Genomic DNA, 25,734 nt, shown 5'->3' with positions numbered 1-25,734 from the left:
AATAACTAGTTAGTTATTTTACTGAATGGCAAATCAAGAAAGTATTTCAACTACTTTATCACGTGGCTATTTTACTTACGAATTAAGCTCATAGTACATATTCAATATATTCAATATATAGACAATATTTTATGACTACTAGTTGTGCTACTTCTGTAAAGCTGAGTCAGAAAAAACATCCTTTTTGAGAATCACATTAAAAATCCATCTTTGACATTAGCAATGGGAAAATAAAGTATAATAAGTAGAAGCTCCGTGAAAAATGAAAATGGTTACTTAGCATAAAAGGATGTTTTGCAAAGATTTAGAATTATAAGCTCTCACCTTTTAAAAAAGTCTTTGGGCAAGAAATGAAATAGTGTAAAATCAAAGGATTGAGAGGATTTAAAAATCATTAAGAAACTTTAGAAATGCAGGTAACAGTTTGACTAAATAAAGCAACAATAAATCATGAAATTAGCTGAAACCAGTGAGAAATTTCTATTCAAAACAGGGCCATTAAAAAATCTACTATCGGTAAGCATCTCTGTGAAAATGCACAGAAAATAATAGATTTATTGTCACTCAATTGGAAAAGAGATATATTTTAATTCAATTAAAATTTTAATAGGTATATTTCATAGACAACAAATTCTAAAAAAGTATACTAAAACTAAAAGATAGCTTCTCTTATCTGAGCAACGTTTACTTTAGATTTAGTTATAACAAATTATAAGGGAAATAATTACCACTGTAGTAGGAAGCATTTCTATTTTAAGAAAATGTAGAATAAAGTTGGAATCTTTTTCTTTGGGTGCATATTTTAATATCTTTGGTAAAATAGTATGGGAAGAAAAATATCAACAACTAAAGATAAAATGCAAGGGCATTATTTTAAGACTGCACATTATTACCCTAAAACTTTAATATACTTTGGCACTATGATATGTAATCGATTATGATATAGATCCATTTTGAATCACATTCAAAGGGGTTTACCTGGAGGGACCTTGTCATAATATTCAGTTCTCTACTCTAAATGAGTAAGTTTACTGTGCACCACTGCCACTTATCTCTATGTGTTAAATTCAAAATTATGTACATCTCTTCAAACATATATCTATGTTAGTGAGAGCTTACTACTGTCAACAGGACTCAGAAATTTTCTATTCAGAACTTACAAGTATATTTTTCAGCACCAGTTAAAATTATATAAATACTTTAAATCCATTCATACTCTAAAATACGGTATGACACAAATCTTCCCTTAAATATGAACAATATCTTTAGCAATAACATTTTATTCATCCAGTTTAAATATTATTATAAAATTGTGATTGTTAAAGAAAAGTTTTAGGTTTTATAAGGAACAAATGAAATCACTTTAAATCCTTTGGTGGCCCAGGTGTTTTCCTCTTTGTGTTCCCTAACCCCCTATTGTAACTGAGCACATCTGGAAGGTGTTAGTGTAGCAATGAAATCTCTATGGTCAAGATTATAAAAAAAGAATGTCCACACCAAAAGAAACTATATTTGAAGTTCAGGTTTTCCTCAAAACATTTTACATTTTAATATCTCTGGCAAGCATATCTTAATTTTGTTGTCTTTCCATTTAGAAAATGACCTACATAAATCAGAGTTATGAAAGTTTTAAATGAAACCAAGAATATAAAGACAACTCCAATATTGAAAGGTTAAACAATGTAATATGTAGTTAGCTCTAAAATTTACTCATGCCAAGTTCATACAAATCTTGTTTGTGCCTTCTGGGGTGGGGTTACAGGGAAGTATAAACTGAAATACAGATGATTACATTAAGTATAAAACTTAGCCATTCTTTTTATTTGCCCTTAGAAATAAGTACAGACTAAAATTTGTCACAATACCCCCAATATTCTTGTAAGTCCTTACTCAGTTTAGAAAATTCTTATTAAATTCCCAATGCTGGTATTATTTAGTACCAGAATATTACTTTATATTAAATATGCTTCCCTGATAATCTAGACAAATGCTCCAGAGAAAATGCATTCTGGATTGGGGAAATGAGAATTTGCATACATTTTTGCATTTTCCTGACCATGTAAAGAATGTTATATATCATTTGAAAAACTAATGAGTATATTTTTTCCTAGCCAATTTTTTCTTAAGCAGTAATTTATTGGAAAATAATGTAAGTTAATTGCATGTATTTAAAATTTTCCACTCTCAGTTTTGTTCAGTTTATACTAGAATCCAAACATATGTAGAGACACATTTAAGTGCTTTTTATAAGAATGAAAAATATTCTGTTGTGTTATTACTAGACAATAAAGAAACTTTTTCAGACCACGGATTTGATCAGGAAGCCATATATGCTTGAATGTAAGAAATACATATATATGGAAACAAAAATATGTGAGCAGTTACACAATATATAATATAGACTTCAGAGTCACATTATAAGATAAATTTTTCCACCAAATCATCTTTTGCAAATCATATTGAAGACTACCGTGTACAATTTTGTGCTGTCCAATCTAATGTGCACAATTATATGGCAGTATTAAAATTGAAGCTATGTGTTCCAAAATACAATAAACGTAATTTTGGACTCCTAACTAAAAAAAATTACATTTGAAGTTGAGGGTTTCCTTGAAGAATTTTACATTTTAACATCTCTGGCAAGCATATCTTACTTTAGTTGTCTTTCCATTTAGCAATGGCTCAATTCTTATCATAGACTATTATACATATTCAGTGTTAAAACTGGAAGTTCATTTGACTCAAAAACACAAAGGTGCCTTAGATCCTTTGATGTACTTGAACATTGGTGAGCTAAAACATAAAATGGTTGCTTGAAACTATTAATTTGAGCACGTGAAACACAAAATTGATACTGTTTTCCAGCTATTATGATTCAAGTTTTAGATAAAAACTATTTTCTCCTGTAGTGTCATACTAGAAATATTTTTTCAAAATATGCTTTTAAACTAAAACTTTCAGAAATATGTAAACTTCCTGTCACTAATGGTTGTTCAATCACATCAACCTATAGCTTGGATATTGAAAAATGTTTACTGCTACTTCTGTGTTTTGACTTTTACACAATCACTAGCCATTCATATTTGTATATACTTGAAGTTTAATGTGATTGCCATTTTATAGTTGTTATGCAAGCTGATGAACAAAATGGACTACTATGACCATTTTCTCATCTATGTCTTTTTTTGTTGTTCAAAGATGCTTACATATGCTGTGAAATGTCATCAAGGTTAACTACACAATGAAGTTCAAGTGTAAAAGTACAAACCAATACAAGTAACTACAGCATCAATATAAGAAATTTGTGGAGCAGAACTTTGTTTAGCAATATAATTCTAATGGTACAGCTTAATGTTATTTTACATAAAAATGTGTTGAACAGTATCTAAATCAGTTTATTGAATTCTAGCACTGATTTTAGTTATCATTTCTGAGATGTAGTTTCTCCACCAAAAGATGGGTTCTTCAACAATTTGAAAAATTTACCAATTCCTTGTGATGAATTCAAGGAAATTTCTTGGCAATGTCTAGCTAATTCTCCCATACACCTCTTGTAAGAAGAAAATGATACAGCCCATACATTCTTGTTGCTTGTGCATACTAACGTTTAGTGCCATAAACATCTAAACATAATCTGTGATCTATCCAGCATTCCCTGGTATTTATTTCATTGATAGAAGAATGTGACCATAAGTAATCACCACGCTTACCCACATCCTGGAAATCAGTAGAAAGTGACACTAAGGAAATATTTTGAAAACAGCTCTCAGAAGAAAAGATTCCTCCCATTTATCTTCTTACAGTTAAAGATTCCACCTCAAAGTAAGACATCTCTGCTATTTATGAAAGTATGCAGATGACAACAGACTTCAATGTTTCAGATGTAATTAAGTTGGAATATGGTATCTAATTAAGGGATCTTTATGTCCTTCAGTTTTTTTCACAAAGTGTTTGAAAGTTATAAATTTATCAGAAGACTGTCAAACTTTATGAAATGTGCTGATGAAACTGCTCTGTGAGCATGAAGCTGAATTGTATGCTTTTGCTTATTTGGCTATGATTTCCAAAGAAATTCCAAATCCAAACATGCTATCACAGTTAATATTAAAAGGCACTATCATTTGAAATATTTTAGCAATCAAAGGTTTTCTTTAATTAAAACGTGGTATTCCACAATGTTTTTAGGATGGCTATGATTATATCTTATTTGTCTACATAAAAATTTCCATATTCATTTAAAAAACATTTGTTTTTAATAAGATGTATGTTCTAGTTGTGACCTCTATCTTAGAACTGCTAGTTTTTATTTGAAAAATGCCAAAATAAGTCAAGTTAAGCTGGATATGAAAAAGATGAAATAGACTGAGTTAAATAAATGCCACAGATTCTGTGTATAGCCTCAAATTTAAATAATTAGTAGTAGACCACTGGTATACCACATAAAAAAGAATCATGATGTGTAATACTTCAAGTTTGAATATTGAAGATTTATATTTAGGTGAATTAATACGCATTTTGATTCTAACCTATTTGAATAGATTCTAGAAATAAGAAAAACAGTAATAATGCCATGAGTCAACACACGGGACTGTTACTACGTTTAACATTTATGCTTCACATCTGAGGCTAGTTCTTAGGCACTAGGAAGAAAAAATGACCTCAGACAAAGTCATGAAGGAATCCACAGCTGCCTTCAAACCTCATCCTATTTGATCTTTCCCCTTCTGGGACAGTCTGCATTCAGACTTTACATTTTGATATCCTAGTCTTATCTACCTTTCCTTCTACAAATCTCTATCAGTATTCTGACCAGGTAGTTTCCATTATGCTTCAGGGTACATAGATTTTAGCACAGGCCAAAGCTTGACCAATAAAGAATTCTACAGTGGTATAATTTATTTACAGTCTTCAAAACAGGTTGTAGGATCATTTTTTGTTGGTGGTGGTGGTGGTTATTCTGTTAAGTTATAGAACTTACCATTTTCTTACTCCTAAAACTTTGTTTTAGTATTACTAGGAAGAATTTAAGTAACACTAATACTCTCCCTTTTGTTTTGCAGAAAGTCAACCACCGAAGCAATTTTCAAAGCTGTTAAATAACGTTTTGTTTTCCCTAATAGTGTTGCTTATCTACAGATGGCTAACTTTGGACAACACGTTTTAGGTAACCCAAATTCAGCTGAAATAATTTAAAAAATTTCTTGATCTATATGTACATGCTTGTGTAAATTATATTTTCTTTTTCCTCATATTTTAGCATTCTGAAAAAAGTAAATTTGTAATAGTCACCATAGTTTAGTAAATAATGAGGAATACGTTTAATTAATGATTTGGTAAAGCTTATTTATTAGCATCTAAGAATGGACCTTAAAAAGTAACTTAAATTATAAAGAAATATGTGAGTTGATTTTTAAAAGACATTTTTACTCTAGCTTTGAATAAATATACCAAATATTGTTTAACATACAAAATACTAATTTTTCAGTTATTGAAGCATTTTATATAAAAGTTGCTAATTGAGTATTGCTATAACATTAACTTTCCACTTCAGCTTGTGCTTTTGGAAAGAGTCTAACAAGGGAACAAATTCTCACTTGATTTTCAGAAATACTCCTTTAGAGTACATGGATCAACAAAAGCCTAGGATCTTTTTGGTGCCCAAGTTCCTTTATGATGGACCTGAGAAGAGTTAAATTTAAAAGTATACAAAGAAGAATATCTAACAGCTTAAAGTATGGGTTCCTCTTCAGTGTTCCACTCCTTTAAACGTTGAAAAAGGACCTTTGGCATACATATGTATATAGGAAACTCCAGAGGAGAACAAAATGATTTCTAATTCAGTAAGAAAAAATGATGTGATGGAAAAGCCCGATCTGCTTTTTGATGGCTTAATGAGACATACAGTCTCTGAAATTTAATGATAATCAGTTATATTTGGTAATAAATATATATTGTAAATCAAATGCACTTGATAGTAATACAGTTTACATTTATTTATTTGAAAAACAGAAAAAGTTTCACGCTAAGAATATAAAGATCTTAACACTGGACCATTTTGTATATTTTAATATTATCTAAGTAGAACATCAACTTTGAGGCTAATAAGGAGTAAACTAGGAAAAAAGCATCATATTCCATAAGGCCAGTCATGTTTAATGGAGAATTTACTTATTAGAAAAAAAAATCTATGACTTGTAAAATCTTTCAGACATAGTCTATTACAAGTGTCTTTAAACTAGAATGATCTTGCACTACCAATAGAGTGGGTACTGACACATCAAGGAAACACTCTGATGCAAGGATGGTCACATCAGTAAAAGAAACTGTTTATCATATAGAAAGGCACTTAATAAAAATTTACATACTAGAGAGAAGGGTGCACTTTACATATTTCTTTTCTTCTTAATCTGAACAGTGGTCAGTATTCTAAACTCAGTGCGCAATTATATTTTTCTAAGTAGACTTTTGCAATAAGCTAATGATCTACTAGTTTAAAAATGGAAGATTTGTGAAAGGAAATTCCAATAGTATGTTTAAGGATCACATCCTGATTGAAACAAAAGAAAACATATTAATTTCTTGTCTTTGTCCAGCTGGAATATTTTATAACTTTTGGTTTAATCCTCATAAATATAATTTATCACCACCCAGAGTAATATTTTATAGTGAAGTTTCATATTAAAGAAAAATACAAAGCTTCTAATGCAGCAATTTCCATGGCCTTACCCTACACAGTGGGACAAGTCAAAAGCAAAAAATCCAGAGGAACATACTAGTTAAATTTTAATGAATAATTCGGAAATTTTATTTCCTACTCTTTACAAATGGCTATTACAGTCTTATGTTCTGATTTAAAATAATTTTATGAACTATCAACTAGCTTCTCCTGGAAGTATATGTGATTACAACTTACGAAATGTAAGATGACATCGCAAAATAATTTGTGCGTTTTGAGAATTATGCTTCAAGTGTTTGAAACTAAAGAGTGTTATCATTTGTATTTTAGTTATCCCCTCAGATTACACCACTATTCAGCCTATAAGGATAAGCTGTGAAGAGATGATTTCACAAACAAATTTTCAAAAGCATACAAGGTTAATCCATATGCTGCTGAGATGAGGCACAGAAAAGAAGCATTACTGAGATAGTCTATGGCTAAATGATGGTGTATGACTTATGATTAAGCTTCATTACCTGCAGAGCAAGGGGCTTCCATCTCATATTTTTCAGTAAAGCTGGTGCTGAGGTAAGCATGCTCTGAGGTCGCTTTTTCAAAGTTAAGATAACACCACTCGGGTCCTCTCGTAGTGCATTCACCAAATTTTTCAACTGCCACCCCACCTGGTAACCAGCAAAATCATTACAATAAAATTGAGGTACAGTACTCAAAGATTTAATGTTCTCCCCCTTTAATAAGATTAGTAAAAAAATCACATAATTGGTGTATAATCCTATCAAATTTTAGGAGATATATATTCAAGAAAGAAATGTTTTAGTTGAATTGATTAACCATGTTATTGCATTAGAGTCCATATAATTATGAGACAACATAATGGACATTTACCATGTCAAAGCAGAGACTAAAACCTTTCTTGCCATTTAAGTGATTTGGAAATGCAAATAAATGATATCACCATTAATATTGCTCAGCAGCTTTGTCTAGATCCAAACTCTGATCACAGGTACAATTTAAAAATCCATATACTTGAAAACAATGCTTTGACCTAACAAACCACACCACATGCTTTCTCATCACCATCTTTTGGAGATACGTGATTACAGGTGTCTTTAAATTAGACTGACATTGTACTATCAATAGCAGGTCCTGATACACCAAGGAAACATTCTGATGCAAGGACAGCTGAATCAGTAAAAGAAACCTTTTTATCATGTTAGAAAGATTGATTTAAAAATGACAAGGCAACACTACTCCAATGCAGCAGCTACTGGAAATGTGTTCCAAAGAATCCTAGAAACTTAAAATGATGTGTGCTAAATTCAATGAAGCCACTCTATTTAAATATCACCTCCAAACATGGTTCGATGGTTACTCATGTAAAATTACTTCACTTGTCATTCTTTAAAAATTTAAGCATAACAGTTTTTGTTAGTTTCCTTTTTAATGGACTAGTGATGCACTATCGGTAAATAAGGTCCTAGAACTGTATTTTAAAGAAACACACTAAAAATCTATCATTGTATGATTAGCTTTTAAATATATTTTTCACATTTAAAAGAAAGAATCTTTTATTCCAAAGTTATGGGTTATAAAACCCTGGGATATGTTATACAAATATACTGGGTCAAAATTTAAAGTAGATTGCAAAAATAATTTGGCAAATGGCCTAAACAGAGATGTAGTTTCTTCCTAGGCACCCAGGCAAAAAATATATTTTTTGTGTGTGCTCTTCAGCATGTTTTTTCCTAGAAGATATTACTCATGATGGAGAGAATAAGCACTTGCCCCAAATGAAGGAAAGACCTCTAGAGACTAAGAAGTAGTAATCTAGAATGCAGTCACTGCAGTTTAATATCAGACTGTGGTACATTCAATGAACATTCTATTAATGATATAGATTCAACCATCGCTGAATTGAATGAAGATGAAGACAAGGAACCAAGACAAAAAAGCAAGATGTATGCTGCTTAAAACCTCAAAATCTTGAATATGAATCAAAACGATCACTATGATACTTGACTAACATAAGAGGATGCTACTTTTGAAAAAAACCAACACATTCATGCAGATCAACCACAGAAATGGAACTTGCCAAATGCCTGCTATTGTATACAAGTGGGGACTGTTAAATACTCAAAGGTACTTTATACACATCCTGACTCCTTTCATAGCTAAGCAGTGTCCCGATAGCCATTTCTACAAGCTAAGAGTAAGAGCAAGTGAATTTGAATCTGTGCACGTATTTGCTTGCAAAAAAGGAAGCCGATTTTGAATTACAAATATGATGGTGAAAATAAATTCTTTGTACAAAATTTATAAATAACAATTAATAACCATATTTTCATTATTAACATAATCAGTAATTAATGCAAGAAACTAAGTGATGGCCAGAACTGATAGTTATCAACAATGAATTGCACACTTGTGTTTATTCCCAAGTTTCTTTGCATTTTATTGAGTAATATGATCACTACTAAGGCTATATATATATTTGACAGGGTCTCACTGTGTAGTTACGGGAAGCCTCAAACTTGTGAACTTGTGACAATCCTCTTCACTCTGCATTCCAAACGTTTGGATTATAGGGATACCCTACCACACCAGGCTTTCTCAAACACTTTTAAAACTGTATGTTTTCCTTTGAAATTTTCAGTTCAATTGAATCCATCTTTTTCTTTTATACTTTTTATATACTTCTGTGAATAAATAATTCAAAATATAATTGTTTGTCCATGAAAAAGTGGGATTGTTTTTGATAATATAGTTAACTTGAATACACTTTAATTTTATACCTGGATGTTACTTTATAGCAGAAAATTTGGATTTATTATAATTTTATTATGCTTTAATCAGCCTTTCTACTAGCACTGACATAACATCATCAATGCTTTCAACAAAAGTAAACAAACATGTATTGAGAATCACAAGTAGTGAATATCTTTGGTTCCCAAATCCTACTTCTATTACCATAAGGAAATGACAGGACGAATGTGCAACATGTAACGATTAAACTAATATTGAATATTCTGTAAATGTTCACTGCTAAGGGATGTAAAAACTTTTGTGTGGAACAAAGTAAGTTTCAAAATGGGAGAAGTATTTTTTGTTAAAAAATATAGATATGGAAGACAGAATGATATGTTATATCATTAATGGCAGTTACATTAAAGAGAGTAATGTATTTTCTTCTTTATACATTGATATCTTTAACTTTTGTCAATAAGCATTTGTTACTTTTGAATGTCTCTTATTTCGTCAATCTTCTCTCAAACTTCTTAATTTAGAGAACTTCAATTGTTTTCTATTTTCTTTAGTTTCTATGGACTGAAAGTGTCATACTTACCAATTGTTTTCATTGGCAAATATGATGTGTTCCTGTAACTCCAGGAAAAACGATTCCCAGATCTAGTTCTGTGATATCATAATATATAATGAGGTACAATGAATTACTGAAATAAATTACCTTCCTGAGATACTTATAGTTGACAATGAATAGAAGGTGGGATAAAAGACGCATGCGTGTGTTTCAACATAAAGATGGCTGAAGCCTCCATTTAAAGAGCTTAATATAATAGTGCACAAATGCCAAAACAGATAAAATATACAAATGCATGTGAATCAGTTTTCAAGATTACTTTTCCATTTCCCTATTTATATTTCTGGCTAGCTTTAAAATATTAAGCGTAATAGACTCAAATGATAGAAATCTACATGACAGAAATCATGTGAAGATTTTTAAGTAATATGAAAAAAATATTTCATTCTTTCCATTAGCTGTAATGTTTTTATATAGTAGGAGATTGAGGGAACTTTGAAGAAGAGGCAATTCTAGTAGCTACTAATATTAACAGTATGAGCCATCAATATGGGAAGTAATCAAAGTGTAAAATTTAGAGACAATATGTTATGAATAAACATGAAAAAACTCTTAAACATAAGTCAAGATGTATAAAAGAGGAAATGATTGACTTCTGGAACAGTGAGTTCAACACCGAGAGTTATTTCAATAATCTTGCACAGGTCAAGTGATTATAGAACTTCTGAAATCACAATATAGTACAGTTTTAACAAGGAGTGGGTGGGACAAAGAAGTGATAATAACAAATTAACTTCAGGAGAGGCATGTGGTCCTGCTACTTCTCTACCTTCTTGCCCTCCATCTTCTCTTCCTCCTTATAAGTAAATATAAATATAGATATTGCGTCAAGGTAATATTTAATATCTAACGGTGTCTTCTTACAATAATCTCTTTCAAAAGTTTCCATCAGCAACTTCCTACATATGACTCCAGTTTTTCTAATAATTTCTGTTTCCTATCAAGAACTTTAGTCACATATTCCAACACTGATGCTAGTACCTACTAAATAATCAAGTACCAATAGTTCATTGTGCTAGATTCTTCATATTCATATGAAATTATTTTAATCTATACTTTCACTATTACAAAAGCTCTATGAGGTAAACTATTCAAATATTTTGCTTGTAAAAATTGAAACAAGATGGCTTTAGGGGCTAAAACTTTACAAAGATTAAGTGGCAAAGACAGAATTTACATTCAGATCTGTTCAGTTGTACAGTACAATATCTTCATTCAAATATCTATTGGCATCCCAAATGTAAGCAGTATTTAAAAAGTTAATCTCATTGTATGCATTTTCATTTACCACTACCACCACCATAACCATCACAGCCACCACTAATTTCCATATCCTCATCCATCGACATCAATTATTTACGTTTGGAGTCAACAATGGCTGCCCCTCCCTTAATACATGTATGTATCATAAAAATATCCTGGAAATTAACACGTCTTTTGATTGTCTTAGTTCTAGCCTGAGTACTTGGCAGACTTAAAACAGAGTCCTAACCTACCTTTCTTCTAGTCTTTTACATCTCCAAAATACCACTATGTGCAAAAGTTTTCTTCTTTTTAAAGCTTTTAAAGAGCTGATCAAACTTATAGCACCCCCAAATTATATCTGTTTTGTTTGGATATCAAACATATGAGAAGCACCCAGAAGGCTTAAATGACAAGATTCTTGAATTTTCACTCCAGAGATTCTGATCTAGTACTTCTGGGGTGTAAAATACAAGTTACCAAATGATGCGGATAGTACTTGCTATTGATTTGGGAACCACACTTTGGAAAATTGCTACAATAAGTGATGAGCTCCTTGAAGGCACTTACTGGCTGATGTCTAGAATATTTTATGTGTTCAATTTGATTTTAAGACTGGACATAACTCAAATCAGTATTTATTGTGTGCCTGGTAGCATGGATATAACAACAAGTGCGGAACAATCTTTGGCCCACTAAAGAGCATAATGAGCTTCGGAAGAGCTGAAAAAATATTTAGAATACAATAAAGGAAGTACCTCATTAGAAGAAGTACAAGGTACATTGGGCCCCCCACCCAAAGGGTTAGGGGTTAGGCACCCATTCCTTTCTTAAGGGTTCAGGCTTCCAATGAGTTCAGCTGGATTCTTTAGGATTTCTAAAGATGAAGAGTATGTAGACATTGAAGAAGTGAAATATGTGAGGCAAAGTATCATTACTTGGAGCAACTTTAGGCTTTTTCAAAGTGAGAGCTGGTTAAGGAAAAAAATGTGTGCTTGCCTCAAATACTGAGGTTTGCCTTTAGCTGTATCTTTGCAAAAGCACTCATCCCTCTGCTTATACTTTTTTCCCCCCTGTAGCTTCTAAAATCTTATCTATTCACAAAGGCTCATGTTACATGCAACACCCATCACAATGCCTTTTCTTAGAACTAGACCCATATTTTCTTCATGTGAATCTCATAACATTGCATCTCACTAGTATATTTTTTGCTCACTGTTGCACATTTTTCCTACTGTCTTCTCCACTTACCCTCACAGAACTGGATTTGAGTAAAAAATAGTCTTTTATATCTATATATACCCTTAAATCAATAATGTCTTTACAAATGATTGAGAGTTAATCGATACAAGTTAATAACTTGATTAGTGAGACAATATGGTGTTACAAGAACTAAATGTTTCAATGACAGTAAAGTGCCCTTAAACCCCAAAGGGCTTAGTTTTGATGCAAAATCAATATATAGCATTAGCATTTTTAATAAATGCAATATGCTTAATTTTTTCTATATAAAGTAGAAGGTTAAGTAACTGCCCATCCAGAAAAAGTGTAATATACTTGATATTAAAGCTATAATAGGTATTCTTTACCCCAAAATAAGCAATAAACTTTCCTCTTGTAAGTAAACATATAAAAAACATTGTCCTAGAAGAATATTTACATCGTATACTTTATTTACACAGTATTAAGGGTATTTTCCAAAAAATTGTACTGGTTGCAAATAGTTCAAGTTTCTTTTCCTTCATATTTTAATAGAGTATTTAATTTACATGAAGTTCGGAGGATGGAATAACGATTTAAAACTATCATATTTATATTATACAGCATGTCTTATTATTAACTAAAAATAACATTTTTCACATATGTTGAAATACAAATGTTATCCTCCTCATTGGACAGGTATCAACAGTGACTCTAAGCAATGGCTAATCTTATCACTTACTAATTTATATCTAACCCCCAATACATACATCAGAATGTAATTTATATACAATACAAACAAGATTAAAATTTCCCAAGAGGATCACTACGATTCCTAGTGTCAAAGGCCAGAGGTTCTGATCTCTTTATGGATGTGGGATTTAAGAGTTTTATTCAGGCTGAAGCCGACAGCAGGTGTTCCTGGGTAAAAAGAAACACAAGTGGACAGGTCCTGGTCAAATGGTTGCCTGGATTGGGAACACAAGAGTCTTTGGGGTTGGTGCTGTAGAGATGAGTGGTTTTCTTTCCTTTGGGCACACAGAGGGAAGAAGTTGTCTTTACAACTTGCCCTGGCCTATCTGTTTTCCAAACAGGTTGTGAATTATTTAATCAGCATATGAAGACAGACAGTACTCTTTCAGGCCACATAGGCAAAATTACAAGTATTCTTAAAGACAAGAATTTAAACCTATCATATCAATCTCGAACTTTTCCTTTTTCATGGCTATATGGGAAGTTACAAGAGATCATCTTTATACTTTCAGGTAGGAAAATAGGCTATTTCTTAAAATACTTTCAAACACATCACACTGCACAAACCAAAAGTCCAGTTTTGTTATCAATATTCCCATATGCTTCTGTATGGTCATAATGTATAATGTATAAATGAAACCTTTTCAGAAAGAAAATTCAGGGATTTTAGGTATGCCTATATGAATGTCTGATGATAGGAGTTATTCCTCACTCAGATGTCTTCCTCTCTTTTAAAAGCACTGAGGAGACATGATTCATCAAATAACTCATCTTATTATGGCTCGGTATTTGTCAATATTTTGTGCTGTGCTGAGGTATTTATTATAATACGCTGTTTCTTTATGTTATTAAAAAGTTGTTGAAGTATGTAATAAATGGACATTTTGTGCCAGTGACTACCCCCTTTCTTTATCAAAACAAGCTATGTGGAGGAAATGTCATAGTAATAACATTTCATAACCTGTCTTTCAAAAATCCTAGAACTACTAAATATAAAGTAGCAACATATAAAATCCACCTTCACTTAAAATTTCCCAAAACATGAATGAAAATATTATAATATTAAACTCTAGTACATTTGAAGGTATTCTAGTTTTGCTTTTACACAATCATTCATTTCAAGAATATAAGTAAAGATGTATTCATGGTTCAAATATAAGCTAAAGTGAATGTATTGAGTTAACAAATGCTATGTAAATAACTGATTTAAAATCCAACCATAAATTAACCTTACTAAGGTAATTCAGAGTATTCCAAAGTATTCTAAGGTTTGCCTACTCTAAATATTTAAACCCTTACTATTAATATTTTACCAAGATGATTGCCAGAGATAGTTTAGGGTAAGATAAAATGAACAAACATTTGAAAAGAAGAAAAATGAGAATTAAAGGTTTTATTTTTATTAGGGGAAAATTCCTCCACAATTTTATATTTATTGAGTCACTCTTCACTTTATATCTTCCATAACTCTAAAAGGTATTTTTACAGGACAATAAAAATATGTCAAGGTTTTTATGTGGCTTAATTTCAATGTAAAAACTGAGCTATGCTGACTCATATTTGAAAGCAAATATATCTGTTTCAGTATTTAATGTTCACATGATTGTTAAATTGTATTGTATATAAGCTATATGTACATATAACATATGCCTAGATGTGTTTCATATTTAAAGTGAAACTGTAAGAGAATTTCTTACTGCAAAGATGAAAAGAAAGAAAGCCAATTGAAGCGCCACAAGGACTTAGTACTTCCTTTCTTTATATTCTGTTCACCAATAATCAAGCAGTTCTGAGAGCTACATCTTGATGAACTCATTCAAAAGCTAGGCGAAGAAAAGAATAATAATAATTTTTTCTTTAAGTTGTCTTATGAATCATTTACACATTTCTATTTCTGTAACCTATCACTTATCCTAGGTCCACCCTGTGTATCAGGGGCATTTCTACATTTGTGGTAAGATGATTCCAAAGTTGTGGACATAGGTCAGCATCTTGTACATATAGTTTTCCCATTGAGATATGGCACTTGGTAGTTGTGGTTTCTGAAGGCCGAACGTTTATTTTGGAGGCTTCATGGTTTTCATACATATGTGAATAAAACTAAATCAAAGTCAGTTTTATTTTTATTTCAGTATCATTCTTGATGTCCTTTGATTTCTTTAAATTATGAAATTAACTGAGTCTGAAAGGTGTTGCTAGGAAAAGAAGAGGAAGGAGACATTCACATGTAGCAAGAAGCAAAGCTGTCGGGTGAACCTCAGATTATATAACACAGAACTTCAGTCCTCAAAAGAGTAGTAGCATATTTTAAAAGAATCACAACAATACATATTTCAAAAATAAATTTTATAAAAATATTTTATGAGTTAAAATTTATAGCAATTTTACATCTGCATGTTTGGAAATTAATCACTTTCAGCCATTCCCTCTTATAGTTCATTTTTGTTCTTCAAAATACATTGGAAATGTAACTAAAGAATAAAAGAAAAGACTCCCAGTCATCAAAGTTAGGGGGTAAAACACAGCCTCACTATCGAAAAGTGAAAATTCTCATTTACATAATCTGGGAAAACTTTCAAAATACTTTTGAAAAAAAATGAGGGTTAAATTTAATTTAGGAGCTCAAGTCACAAAAAACAATTAAAAAGCAACTTTATTGTTAGTATTCAAAAGTAACATATATAAAAATTTATAACTGCTTTGAATACTTTCGATGTAATTTAGTAGTAAACACTAAACAAAGTGTTGCTCATTTAAAATACTTCTAAATGTTGCAATATGTTTGTATTTATTAAAATACACAATAAAGCATGTGTATATATACACATGTATAGTTAAGTATCATTCTAAATATTTATTATTAAAATGTTTTAGATTAAGAACTTACATGATAGCTATACATATGTACAATGTAAAAGCTAACTTTAGAAATCATTTTATCAGAATTCCAAAAACTAACACAAAAGTCGTAAGTCAGTGACAAGTCTCGATGGGCCCCAGTGAACCTACATCCCATTTATCCCAGCTGAAAAAAATCCTTTCCTTCACAGTATTAGAATAAAATGGAGAAGGAACCATGCGAGAGGAAATGTAACTATAAAAATGAGGGGCAACATGATGCACTTTTAGCTGTAATGTTGATCAGAATTTTATTCAATAGCCTTGAATTACTGTGGCAACATAATCTAAGATTAATGTTATTGTGTGTTGAGTTTAATATAACATGGTGTTCTATAGTGTTTTCCTTTCATGTAATAACTTTACCAGAAAGTAAAATGTTATCTAGTGATTACCCATCCCCTAATTCTCATGAAGCAATTGTGACTGGTAGACTCTTGCTTTTTTGACAAGGGTAGGAAAAGGACTGAGATTTCTTATGCTAATTTTCAAATGAAATATACATTTAAATTAATAACCTGGAGTATGCAAGGGTGTCTGGCAATAGATACATTTTAAGCATACAAAATAATCACTGGTAAATAACCATTAAAAATTCATATAATAACTACATTATATTTAACTGTACATTGATTCTGAAAATATTGATATGTTACAACAACCATTTAAAAATCAATTACATTCTTCTTATTGAAGCTATCATGAACTATATAAATAAGAAAGAAATAAATCAGGATGCAGAAGTCAACAAAGAATAAATTAGTTAACAGGAAGCTACCATATGTAACATATAACTAATTTCTATTGTATAAGTATTTAATATAATGAATTCTGGGTTGATAACATAAAGATAATAGAATATGTAATATGATAGAGTAATGAATTTGGCAAAATAAAAATACAATTTATGTCAAATAAGTGATACTTTAAAATTGGTTTTCAAGCAATTAACTAAAATAAAAATGTTCAATGGAAAATAACATATAAAACCTACTATCTCATAAAGTACTACCTGAGATGAATAAGAAATAGAATATTAATATTAGTAACTGAAATGTGGGGTACACTGTTTAATTTTTGGTGACTTTAATACTTTCCTTTTCCCCTTCCAAAAGATAGTATTTCAAATGTGCTCTGTTTTGGAATACCAATTCTTTGGAATCCTAATATTGTTATTATAGGGTATTATATGAATCTTTTAAAGCAATATGTTAAACACCATGCTAACTTAATTAATCTCTGTAGTCCAGAGACATCTCCTGCATTTGTACGAATACTATATGGGAAATACCAGAAACGTTGCCATTTTAGGGCTCCGTTTTTAACATTTTGGGTATAGGGATTATAAGATAAATACTTTCTCCTTTGCAAAAAGGGAACATAAGAGACAAAGATTAAGAAACTTGAACCAGGCCAGAACAGAGAAGAAATAATCAAGTGAGAAGAGGTACAAATAAATAGTGAATGAAAAGAAAAGAAAATTGAATAGTAAGAAAAATGAAAAAACAAAGACAAAATGAATTAGAAAACAAAGGGACAAGCACATCTAAAGTTAATGTCATGATACAGACTCCAGTGAATGGACCACTCATTTCTGCTGAAATCCAGGGGAGGGTCTAGAGCTAAAGGGAGGAAAAACATGATGAAATTTAATGAACTGTCACACTCTCAAGCATTCCGATAATGCTGACTAACCCTTTCAACACTTTCTTGTTCTGGAGCTGAAGAACAAAAAGGTGAGGTTAGTGTCAGAAATGAGAAGCTAGAGCAAGAACAGAGAGAAACCAACAAAATTAGAATGAAGTTTCCAGGTAAGTCAATAGTCCTTCAGGCTGTTCCCTGCCCATTGCCCATTCTACCATGAATTATGAGCCTTGCTAAGTAATATTAAACATCTTGAGAATAAAAAACCACACTACCTTATAATATTTATCTTCCATCTCTCAGTAATCAATGATCAACAGCCCATTTGTGCAGTCTACTTTTTGAGCATCCCAACCTGGTTATTTGACTTTGGTAGTCTTTATAGCTACATCTATTGAATGATGTTTGCTAAAATATTCATGAGGGGTCAAAAGACCTCTCAAAACTGCAGGAAATATGTTTTAATGTTAACAGAGAATAAGATGAATTTTTTAAATGCTAGATTCAGTCACCAAACACGCCACTTTTTTTGAATGATATTGCTAAGAAGATTGCATCTATTTTTAATATGGATTTATATCAGGAACAGTATTAATCTAATATTTAGCAGATTTACTATAGACAATCCCAAATATTTAATAGCTATAGTCTCATCAGCTAAAATAACATGATACAACTCCATTATGAGGGCAGAGTTGTAGATCAAACTATGACAAGGTTATCTCTCAGGAATAGAGGTGCAGTGGGAGATGAAGTGGGAAAATATCTGGGGAGATGCCAGCAGCCTTTGAGAAGTTGGATCTTCACTGGCAGGACAGACATGTAATAGGACTCATTCTGATTTGCTTGAATGTTCGTGGTTTGTTTTTCTTCTTCCTACCTGGTAGCCAGTTTCTTAGCCACAGAAGTATGTTGATGTGAAAGCTTAAAAGCCACTTATAATGAAGAATATAGCAACATTAAAAAGAACATATAGGTTCCCATTTCAATTTAAGTAAGAAAAAATATTTTTAAATAAAAACACCATATAAGAAATATACCCATCGAATTGGACATCTTGAAGAGGCAATAGCAGTAAGAAAGAAAGTCAATGATATTGAGCATATATATCTCTCATATATATGTATATGCTATATATATATATATATCATACTAGCCATTTAAAACAATGAAATTTGAATTTGCCTGTGATTCATTTAACTTTTGCTAGCACACATGGAAAGATTTCAAATTTCTTTTCAATGAAACATATAAAGAAAAACCTATTTTATATTGTATATTACTACCTATAGTAGTAGGGAGACTCAAAATTACAGAAAAACACTGAGTATCATCTAAAGCAATAAGATTTAACAGTGTTTACTGTCATTGCTTTTTTAAAATTTTTTATTTATTATTTTTATTTTATGCGTACGTGTATATTGCCTGCATGTAGGTAAGTACACCCGTGTCATACAATGTCCAAGGAGGTCAGAAGAGGCTGTCGGATCCCCTGGGACTGGAGTTATGGACAGTTGTTAGCTGCCATGTTGGTGCTGGGATTCCAGCCAGGGTCTTCTCCAAGAACAACCAGTGTTCTTAACCACTGAGCTGTCTCTCCAGACTGCTTTTTGTCATTGTTGAATCAGAAATGGTATAAGATAACACTGATAATATCCAATAATCCTTGTGAATTAATGGATTTCATGATTAATATTAATTGCATATTAAGCTATATTAAGCTATATTTTAATGCAAACACCCCAGCTCACCACTAATGCCCATTAGTGGAGTAAGTGCAGACCACAAATAATTTACAGTTGTTTCAATTAATTTATCTACCTGCCTATGCTTTAGAGGTATCAAAAGTCAAGAGAATTTTCATTCTACCCTCTCTGTGTATTGTTTAGAAAGAAGTTAAAAAGCACTATACAGACTACAACACAGGAAATCAAAGAACAGGGTAGCATAGGTTATGCTAAGTGAAAAACACAATTTCTGCACAAATATGACTCTCCCTTGAACACAAGGAAGAAAATAAGGTAAATGATCACATGATTATACAGGGTTACTTTCATGAAACTCAAAATATCTTCCTGTTTCTGTTATAATCCAAAAACTATTTGTTGGCTCTAATACTAGTAGGTAAAAGGGAAGAAGAGAGGTAAGAAAGTCAATTTCTATTGAGTTCCTAAAGTGTGCCAGTATTTGTGATGGGCATTGTACATATTTAATCTGAGGAAATTAGCTCATTGAAGAAACAGCTGTAAAGTTGACCTTCAAACCCATTTCTATGTTAGTTAAACTGATTCGCTACTCCAGACATGTAAATTCTCTGTCCTTTTTTCTAAAGCTTGACCCCACTTAATCTCTCATTGAATCCTGAGATTTACTCACATGCTTATTCGTTTATTAGGATTCTTCTTCCTTTGTTTGGCAAGTTTATAAGTTGAATTTTGGAAGGCCACAATAAGGTTGAAGGAAGGACATGGGTCTTGGTGTCAGAAAGTTTCAAGTTGTTGATGAATTAAATAATTACTCTGAGTCTCAACTTTTACATAGAGCTTCTTTGTAGGATTGTTAAAAGGAATAAGCAAGATAAAAAATGGGAATGATATACATGATGTTTGGCACACTGTAAGAGCACAATAGATTTTTAGCTATGGTTATTATTTTTAGAGAAAGATAAGCTGATATTCAGATAACATGCAATTTAAAGCCATAAGTAAATTTCAGAGCAAAAAACAGAACTAAGTTTCCCTAACCATCATTCTATGTAGTTTTTAAAATTGTAAAATATTCTTGTGATGCAAAGATGTTTACATATTCTCACAGCATTTAAATGTCACCAATCCATATAGATTTTATTAGTTCATTTGTAAACTTTTAGACTTTCATATTCATTTCATAAATGTCAGATCTGCTCCATAAAGAGTATGCTTTAAACAATTTCTTTTTCCCTAGAGACTAGCTTCTATCAGCTTAGAATTTGGTGGAAATGCTTGTAGAAACCATGCAACAGAAGTGCTACTTAAGGTCTCATTGGTGAAATGGAGGCTGCATGAGAGTAGGAAGAGGGACAGCTGCTGACCTACGAAAGCAGCTCCACCACCCCCTTGCCCAAATCCTCCCTCTGTCTGACAAGACATTTCCAAAAGGATAAGCACTTTTCAACAATGTTTACTAATGAGAAAAGAAAGCCAACAAACTGTCGTAGGGTAGAAAGTCTGTGCATGTTATCTGAAACTTACTCTTCAGTGTAAGCCACACACCAGTATATTTAATTTAAAAAATTCCTTTGGGGCTGGGGAGACGGCTCAGTGGTTAAGAACACTGGCTCTTCTTTTAGAGAATCCGGGTTCGGTTCCCAGCACCCACATGGCAGGTAAAAATTGTCTGTAACTCCAGTTCCAGGGAAATCCGACACCCTCTTCTGGCCTCTGCAGGCATTGCACGACAGGGATGCACTTACATAACATGCAGGCAATACACTCATACATATAAAATAAGATAAAAAATAATAACGTATAAAAAATTCCATCAACACATTTATATCATTTAAATAATGAGTTCTCACTGTGGAAAAATCACAACTTCATGATCATCATCATCATTTAAGAGCCTTTCCAAACTTCCCCCAGTCTTCCCAAATTTTCTTCTAGCATTGAGACATGCAAAAGCAAATTTCACAAAATGGTAAAATAGGAAATGATAACTCATCCTGGAGAGTTAGTAAACTTTATGTAGAACAATCATTTTTAAAACTCCCATACTTTTAAAGATGAATATTATTATGCTAATAATCTCAGATAATTTTAATTTTGTTTCTGGCAACATATTTTACTTTGCCAGAATGGGTGATATAAAGTGAACCAGTTCAGGAATATAATAATCAAAACTGAAAACCATATACTGTGCTTTTTCTACATCTTTGAAAATATATCATAGGCATAGACTTCCATGGCCATTCATAATTCTGTGAACAGATTTGTGCCCTTCATAGGCAAAGTCTGTCAACTTATTTAATGAAGCATAGTAATCTTAAAACTAAAACTGTAGATCCTTTTGAAAAACCAAGAGCCAAGTGAGCTATTGAAGATGAAAAATTTTACCAAAATATACTTCTAAATGCACAAAAATCTTCCATGCATTAGTGAAAGGTCACGTTTAAGTAGATAAATGAATGTATGCAGTTATGAAAACCTGTATAGTAGCTAATTCACTAATGCATAACAATAGAAAATTTTAATATTATACCTAAAATGAACAGAATTAACTTTTCTAATCTATTATTTTCAGTGCTTAGGACTGAAGCCAGGGTCTCACTCTTGTGAAGCAAGCGATCTACAACTGAGATATGCCTCCAGCTTGAAAGGGTAAGGTAGATAAATTGCCATTTTAACTTTTGTCCCCAAATTGTTATCCTGTTTCATGAATGGCATATTATTATATTGGACTAGTCCATGGAATAATGCATGTCTAACAACCACCATTTTTTTCTCATTTTCTTTTAAATCCATGTCTTACAGTCCATCAAATAATTAGGAAGAATAATCATTCCGTTATGTTTAAAAAGCTCTTCAATTATCTTATGTACAAAACTGGCATTTGATTGGTATTCTTGTTTCAGCAAATATTTAAATTACTTCTTCCCACTGACTCTTAAGGTAATTATACATACCACAGTCTGATGATTAACTTGAATCACTTCATCACCAGCATGGATTTTCTTGCACCGATCTGCAGGTGACTGAATTCAAAATAAAAGAAATGATAAACAACACATTTTAGTAAAATTTTCTTTCTCTAGAAACATTACAAAAAATCACCTCATTAATTAGATTTTTAAAATTAATTACAATCCTCAAGTAATAATTATAAAGTGGTTACTGATAGTTAAAACACTCCATAACTTCTATGTATAGCTAATAACAAGAAAAATAAATGCAAAGTGATACACAAGTATTTATGCTAGGAGACAATACTGTGTTTTCGAGAGCCTCAAAGGACAGTAATAATTTCTAAAAAATTTTGCAAAATTAATCCGCACAACCCTCCTAAAGCACTACTAGGCAATAGGTTTGAAAATATATTTCCAATGCTATGTTTTAATTTAGGCCCTTTCCATTTGATACAAACAATTCATATTAACTTAAGCAAATCCATATTTTGAAATACATGCATATTATTACCATCAAAGTTTGAAGCCCAATAATTAAATTGGTAATTTATTTCACTATTAAACTGACTCTGAATACTATAGAAAGGCAAATTAAAACACAGGCAGCAATTAGATCAAAATTGCATTATATAACATTCACTCTAAGTGGTTAATTATAAGAGCAGGCTATTGCCCATGTTTCATACATTGTAATACAACTGGTCAAGAAACCACAGTAAATGAGCTACAATGCCAACACATCTACAGCATATGACAATTCTATTATGTCATTAGTTTAATATGAGATTCAAACCAAAAATAAAACAAAGCCAAAAAACCCCAACTGAACTTAATATTGACAAATTATAAGAAGCAAAATGACATTTGTGATGAAATTTTATGATTTTCTTTGGTACTGTAATAAATTTTATACCTTTATTTTTCTAGTTACCAACCACTGATTATTAATTACATGTATTTTAGATATCCTGATACGGCAATATGCTCTTGTATTTTGAATATATAGACAGATGTTTATGATTTATGTGTATTAATCTATCAAAATGATTTGCCAATGCTGTGATATTACTCAATTGCATCTATTGAGAGAATCTGAAGAGTAAAATGCTACCTTTGAGACCTGGAAGTAGAATATACTTTAAAAGTGATTTATAGTCATTTTGTTTTGAATTTCAAATTTTTGTATATATGTATATATGTATGTGTTAATTGTGTATATGTGTGTTCGTGTGTGAAGTCAGTGTCTTCCTCAAATTGCTTCACCATCTTATTTTTACTTATTTATTTATATGTGAGGAGGTAAGAGGACAACTTTTAGGAGTCAGTTGTCTCCTTCCACTATGTGGGTTCCAAGGACGGAACTTAGGTCATCAGGCTTGGTGGCAATCACCTTTAACCACTGAGACATTTCATCAGCCTCATGCACATTTTTTTTTACATGTATTTAGTGCTGGGAGGATGAAGATAGCACGCACATGCCATGGCATACCAGTAGAGTTCACAGGACTTTTAGCTATTGTTTACCTCCTTCTTACTATATTTGTTCCAGGGATCAAACTCAGGTTGTCAGGCTTGGCAACAAGTGTCTTTACCTAGTGAGCCATCTTGGTTGCCCCACCACCTAAAGTTTTGAGACAGTGCCTTTCACTGAATCTGGGGCTCACTTCTTGGCTAGACTAGCTGGCCAGCAATCTCCAGGGATCCACCTTTCCTCTCCTCTCCCCCAGCACTGGGGTTACAGATGTACTCCATGGTGCCTAGATTTTATGTGGGTACAGGGGATCCAAACTCAGGTCCTCATGTTTGCACATCAAGCAGATTACCAATGGAACCATGGCCTCAGCACATTTACTTTAGTTTTTATTCATTTCCAGTTTTAAATTATTTTGAAAATATAATAGATATCTTGAAACAATATTAACCTCACTACAACACATTTGTAAATTCACAAAAAATATGTGTTATAGGCTCAAATTTGAAATAAGCTAATATTCCAAGGAGCTCATTATGGAATGATGTAAGAATACTATTAAGGAGTTATATTTATCTGAGATGTGAACTACACTCTAAGAAAAAAAAATGCATATTACAAAGTATCTTTAGAAGGTGGTAGTATTACCATATTAGGTTGGCACCACGTGACAATTTTGAAAAGATTATAACTCACTACTTTAATAGAGCTAAAACTATAGACAGTCACTGCGGCATTTGGCTCAAAACATTCTTTAAAAGAGGAAAAAGGGAAAATCAAGCAAATGCTTTTAGTCAGTATGTACAAAAGGATGGTTGGCATATAAAATTCAAAGGAAATGAAAACTTTTGCAAAGGAAAATAAAAACTTGGGTAAGTCATATAAATTATAGACTTTCAATGTTGAAAAGGATCTCAGAGAGCATTTCCCCCAAACTCCCCATTTGACATGTAAGAAAACAAAGAACCAGAGGATGACAAAGCAAAATATAAGTTACCTACCTTAGTGTACAGCTTTACTAAGACTCATCACAGAGTTTCTAATTATAAATTATAGAGGGTTCCAAAAATAGTGAAATATTTTTAAGGAAAAAAAGACCCACAGGGTGAACTATGAATATGTGATTCACTGTGAACTTTTCTGAGTCTAACGTTCCTTTGAACACTTATCCATTTATCCAGTTTTACTGAGTAAAGTACACAAAGCATAATACTCAATTCTTACTTTCATGGACATCATATAATATCTCAGAGACCCTTTCCTACCAATTCTTCATAATACAGCTCATGATCACCAGTTTTGTGATTTCTTCTCTGATTCACTTGGCAACACTTTCTAGTCCTTCATTTTTTTATCCAAGCAAATCATACCACTGTTTATATAGTTGAAGCCCTACACGCTTCCTACATCTAAAGCACAGAAGGCTACCTTATACATATTCTACTGCTTAGTACCATGCCAGGAAGACAGCAGACATGAAGCAAAGGTCTGTTACATGATGAAATAAATAGATGCATGATCAAATGAATGCAAAATTAAATGAGAGTGATTAGAGACAAAAGAATAGTGTTTAGGGTTTTATTGAATTTAAAATGATTAATTATCTCACAATATGCATTTAACTTATATTTTTATTTCCTATGATGATCACTTTTAATATCAAATAGTAGTGTGCTACAGCATTCAAATGCCAAGTATTTGCCTCACTTTCAAAAAGAAGGAAAATCAACAATTTATTAGAGTTAATAGATGTGTTAGATGAAGAAAATGTTGATTTCAAAGAAAAAAATATTGGGAAAATGTTGAGATCA

At 31.8% G+C, this 25,734-nt stretch overlaps 1 protein-coding gene across 1 annotated transcript in view; it reads right to left on the bottom strand.

The window, feature by feature from the left end:
• Positions 1-25,734, bottom strand: part of Cnksr2 (connector enhancer of kinase suppressor of Ras 2) — a 229,516-nt gene that overhangs the window by 77,174 nt on the left and 126,608 nt on the right. Inside the window, exons 8-9 of the mRNA XM_029564782.1 lie at positions 22,453-22,521; positions 7,195-7,341 (exon numbers count right to left, since the gene is read on the bottom strand). Of these exons, the coding sequence (XP_029420642.1) occupies positions 7,195-7,341; positions 22,453-22,521 (216 nt within the window). The remainder of the gene's footprint in view (positions 1-7,194; positions 7,342-22,452; positions 22,522-25,734) is intronic.

The sequence above is a fragment of the Nannospalax galili genome, unplaced genomic scaffold (genome assembly GCF_000622305.1).
Source record: "Nannospalax galili isolate Female #2095 unplaced genomic scaffold, S.galili_v1.0 scaffold217, whole genome shotgun sequence".
Classification (NCBI taxonomy): Eukaryota; Metazoa; Chordata; class Mammalia; order Rodentia; family Spalacidae; genus Nannospalax; species Nannospalax galili.
This window is presented reverse-complemented; position numbering and strand designations above follow the sequence as displayed.